This window comes from Camellia sinensis, chromosome 4 (assembly GCF_055761805.1).
Source record: "Camellia sinensis isolate YWXY chromosome 4, ASM5576180v1, whole genome shotgun sequence".
Lineage (NCBI taxonomy): Eukaryota > Viridiplantae > Streptophyta > Magnoliopsida > Ericales > Theaceae > Camellia > Camellia sinensis.
In genome coordinates, this window is record NC_138964.1 from 160121248 (window position 1) to 160125849 (window position 4602).

At 34.6% G+C, this 4602-nt stretch overlaps 1 protein-coding gene across 3 annotated transcripts; it reads left to right on the top strand.

Annotated features, from left to right (window-relative positions):
- Window positions 1–978: 978 nt before the first annotated feature.
- Window positions 979–4353, top strand: LOC114295578 (protein CHUP1, chloroplastic). Of its 3 annotated transcripts, none has more exons than XM_082866718.1 (4): window positions 979–1376; window positions 1658–1804; window positions 2502–3173; window positions 3282–4353. In XM_082866718.1, exons 3-4 carry the CDS (start codon window positions 2592–2594, stop codon window positions 4233–4235), a joined length of 1536 nt encoding a protein of 511 aa, XP_082722844.1. In that variant the 5' UTR covers window positions 979–1376; window positions 1658–1804; window positions 2502–2591; the 3' UTR covers window positions 4236–4353. The 3 variants fall into 3 exon arrangements, with proteins under 3 accessions (XP_082722844.1, XP_082722843.1, XP_082722845.1); XM_082866717.1 differs by having other exon boundaries at window positions 1145–1376; window positions 1658–1722; XM_082866719.1 differs by having other exon boundaries at window positions 1278–1376; window positions 1658–1797.
- The last annotated feature ends 249 nt before the right edge of the window (window positions 4354–4602 follow it).

Sequence of the window (4602 nt, forward strand, 5' to 3'; positions counted from 1 at the left end):
CAAAAAAATTACGAAAAACTTATTCAATTAAAACTAATAAGGACCTAGGTAAAAAAATTTGGGAAAAATTATTTATTCCACTAAAACCTAATAGATAAAGAAGGTTTAAAAAAAAAATTAGGACCTATATATTGTATGTATTGTTCTTCTTGGGCCCAAACACTTTCTTTTTTTTTTTAATATATATTTTCATTTTAATAAATATGGACCAAACTACACTTATAAATAAATATGGGTTAAACCATACATGAACCCAATAAAATATTTTGGAGCCCTTTAAATTGATCCTAAAAAAATAAATAAATAAATAAAAAATACATTAGGCCTATAACATTTTACTAAATTTAGGAGCCCTATTTTTGGGCCAAAAATTTGGGGCCTAAGGCACATGCCTTAGGCCAGGGCCGGCCCTGATGTAAATTTGTTTTCATTTTCATTTTCCTAACGGTTAGTTGATTTTCATTTTTATTTATTTTATAAATAAATAACTTAATTGTACATGTTTTTTTTGTGTGTATAAATTACAAAAATATGACATTTAGGCAAATAATTATAACTAGGTGAGGAATTAGAAATATAATTATTATAAGTGTCGTTGGTTCCTGAATCACTGTCCATCTTGGTTCTTGGATATAGACTGTGGTGTTTGGCAAGTTGGTTTGTGATTAAAATAGTCATAAAAGATAAAATAGGCTATTTTAATCACAATAAACAAAACATCACATTCAATCTATAATCATTACACTCTTCTCTCACAAAAAAGCTAAAAAAGCTAAAAAATTCAAAAAGTTAAAAAGTCCTTTCCAAACCATGCTTTTTAGCTTAAGTTAAAATAGTCAAAAAAATCAAAAAATAAAAAAGCCAACCCACTTCCCAAACAGAGACTCCTCAAGCTTTGGACAATTGAACCTTAACAAAAAAGATTTTTTGGGAAGTTTTTAGATGGGCATTAGATAAAGTGCCAACTTGCCTATAAGTTGACTTGACTCTGCTTAAAATAGCTCAACCATGGGTCGGGCCGGGTGGGGTCGGGTCAGACTAAATAGGTTTTTAAATATCTTAATACAATTTTTGTAGCTATGTAGTTCTTCCAAAAGGCATTAATTGCCACTGTCCGGAAACAAAGATCAACCACAACTTGGTGGTGATATTTTTCAATTTCATGAACAAGATAAGAATAGTGTGGTGGTGAAATAACAGAGAAATTTCACAGTTTTGGTTGGGATGAAGCTGGTCTATAAACCACACTGAACTACACACCTCATATATGTTATTCAGGTTTAGCTTTCTAGTTGTAGCCTCCGTTTCAGCTTTTGCAATAGCTCAGATTAACTTAAATTGTTCACGGCGACGAAACTCAACAACTGCAAATCCAAGTACTCATTACAGTTCTTTAATCTGTTTTTATATTAATGGCTTAGTTTTATGCTGTATTTGGTTGGGAGATTTGGGGAGGGATTTGGAAAGGGAAAGGAAAAAGGTATGTGAAACTAGGTGAAATATAGGTATATTTTATTCATATTTCACATAATTTTTTCCTTTCCATTTTCAAATCTCTCCTCAAATCTTCTAACCAAACACAGTATTAGTGTGGTTGTAATTTCAATTTTCAAGTATGGCAAGATTTGCTAACTCTACTTTTGTTTTTTGGTCTCAGAGAATGACGGCTCTAGCTCCCACCAAGAACAAATTGAAGAGATTTACAAGTTTGAAGACTCCAATGTTGTTGCTCTCTCTCTTTCTCAAAATAGGAGCATGCTTTTCTCTGGTCCTTAATTGAACTACAGAGATCAGTTGGTATATTGTGAGTTCATTTAAGAAAGAGAGAGAGAGCAGAGAAAAGCATATACGATCACATAGTTGTCAAAATCAACTGATAGATCGCTTTTAGCCTCCAAGATAATATTCTCGGGGTACTCTGTCATATACTTTTATCAGTATGTCAAAAGCGATCTATCAGTTGATTTTGAGGCTAAAAGCGATCTAAGCAAATCATCTCTAATACCCACCATATTATATCTCGGGATACTCTGTCATATACTTTCTCAAGGTCGATAAACACCATATGAATGTCTCTTTTCTTTTCTTTATACTTTTCTATTGCTCTCCTCAAAAGATAGATCGCTTCCATTGTTGACCTACCATTCATCTTGTGAGGTCTACCAGACATATTATCTATGTAAAAAAATCATATTAATCAAACATTATAGTTACTTAATTGAATCATATTTTAAAAAAAAAAGTAGACAGAATATTCTCAAAATCATACTTGTCATTCATTATTTTTAATACAAATGTGATCCGATCACATAGTTGCCAATATACGATCAATTTTATTTTTTTATATAGATGATTTGCTTAGTGGGTCTTACACAAAATGAACAACTCGGATAACCTAGGTAGACTCGGGATGGGCCTACAACATGCCAACTGGGTGGACCTCTCCAATCCCCCTTCCAATTTAATTGATAAAAAATAAATGAAAGATTTTCCTGTTGCAGGTGGAGTCAAAGCAGGAAGAGGAGGCTACAAGCAATACAAGTAAAAGCAAACATATTTTTAAACAAAATGATTCTGAAAACAGTGACATAATGAGTATTGAGTCTCAAATATATGCTGAAGAATTGAACAATGTTATCGAAATAGAGAAGTTAAAGAATGAAATCAAGGAAATGGAGGAAAGGAGAGCGATCTTGGAAGTGAAATTGCTCGAATTTTATGGTTTGAGAGACCAAAAATTCAACATTGCTCGGATGCAGAGCCATTTGGAGGCTAAAATAGCGGAGATTGACATTCTTAATGTCACTATAGACACATTGCAGGCAGAGAGAAAGAAGCTAATTGAAGAGATCAAACAACATCAGTTGGCAGAGAATGAGCTTGAGATTGCAAGAAAGATGATACTAGAATTGGAGGCGAAGTTGTGTGTTGATGCATCGCGAATGAAGGGAAAGTTAAAGATGATCAAAGAACAAGTTTATGGCATTCAGATGGAGGAAACACTGGTTAGCGATTCCAGGGTTGAGAATAGGCTGAGACTTTTGAAAGATTTGGAGATGGAAGTTGTTGAGATGAAGAGGAGGGGCAGAGAGATTCAGTTAGAAAAGAGGGAATTGGCTATCAAATTATCAGCTTCGCAAGCTGGAGTAACCGCTCTTTCAAATATGACACAGGTGAGTAGTGTTTTGTTGGTATTATAAATTCAGGTACAAGTAAAGTTATGCTTGTATTTTCTATATAATGTATACAAGCCTTTTTCCTTTTTTAAAAATAATTTGCAGATTAAAATTATTGCGGAGATAGAGGCTGAGAAAAGTAATCTAAGGCTTGCCAATGAAGAACTTTTAAAACAAGTTGACAGACTGCAGAGGAACCGGTTTGGCATGGTCGAAGAACTGATGTACCAACGCTGGCTCAATGCCTGCCTGAGGTTTGAGACTCAGAACTCCCAAAATCCACAACCCAAAACCCCCAAAACTGACTTTCTCAGAAAGAATTCAAGCAGTGAATTCCACAAAAAAAACGAACAGCCAAGTTCAGATTCCACTCTTGACAGCATTTCCTCTTCTGAGAGCGATGAAAATACTAGCTCTACAATCGATAGCTCTTCTAGTAGCCAAAAATGCGTGCGCAAGAAATTTAGTCTGATTCATAAGATAACGAGGTTGGGGGCAAGAAAGGATGAAACTGGTTCCATTCAATCCCCGGGCCTAATTCGCAGGTTTTCTACATCATCGGTTCATTTGAACATGGCAATGCCAAAAAATGAACAACACAATGCGTTCATCACGCCATCTAGGAGAGAAAACGTGCAAGTCCCAGAGGCGAGCCTAAATTTCCGTCGCACAAGGAGAGTTTCTTTTAATGATTCAATACAAACACTAGCATCATCAACATTTGAGGCCATGCCAAAATCTGTGAACAATGAGAAAACAAGCGCTGAGAGGTTGGAAAACAGCACAACATTCAGATTGGAGGGAGAGAAATCTGAATTCTCATCAGCTGCAATATTCAGTTGCATAGAAGGGGAAAGTGCAAGCAATTTAAGCAAGAAAGATGATCAAAATGTCCATAACGACGAAGGAAACAACGTGATTAGCAAGAGTGGTACCGCCATGGAAGAACTCGGGAGGCCTAATGTGCCTCCAATTCATGGTGACCAAAACTTTATGCATCTTGTTGCTGCTTTCCTCTTCCTCCTGTTGGTGTTGCTTGTTTTTTTCCAAGTTTACTAATGCCGTAATAGGTATTCTGAAAAAGCATCATGAAAATGAAGTATATGTATAGATATTCAAACTTAATATGACGTGGCTCATAATCAAAATAAATTTTATCCACACATTTTATTTTAAATAGGTAATTTTTGCAGTAATTTTTTGGGTATTGAGTCTGGTTTGGGCATTGAAAGACACTTTTGACAGTCTATAAGTTGCAGTATTGATTGCACAAATATATTAAAATTGAATTAGAAGAAGAAAAAAAAACATAAACATGTATGATCCTATGATTCAACACCAAGAAAGAATTACCAAAAAATCATTATAAACCACTTTTGACTGGTCATATGATTGAAATATAGAAACATGGAAATATACTATAAAA

Coding starts and splice junctions, on each gene's coding strand:
- LOC114295578 (XM_082866717.1), top strand. CDS start 1,268: ATGTTATTCAGGTTTAGCTTTCTAGTTGTAGCCTCCGTTTCAGCTTTT. Junction 1,377..1,657: donor CTCAACAACTGCAAATCCAA/GTACTCATTACA, acceptor TTTTGGTCTCAG/AGAATGACGGCTCTAGCTCC. Junction 1,723..2,501: donor ACAAGTTTGAAGACTCCAAT/GTTGTTGCTCTC, acceptor TTCCTGTTGCAG/GTGGAGTCAAAGCAGGAAGA.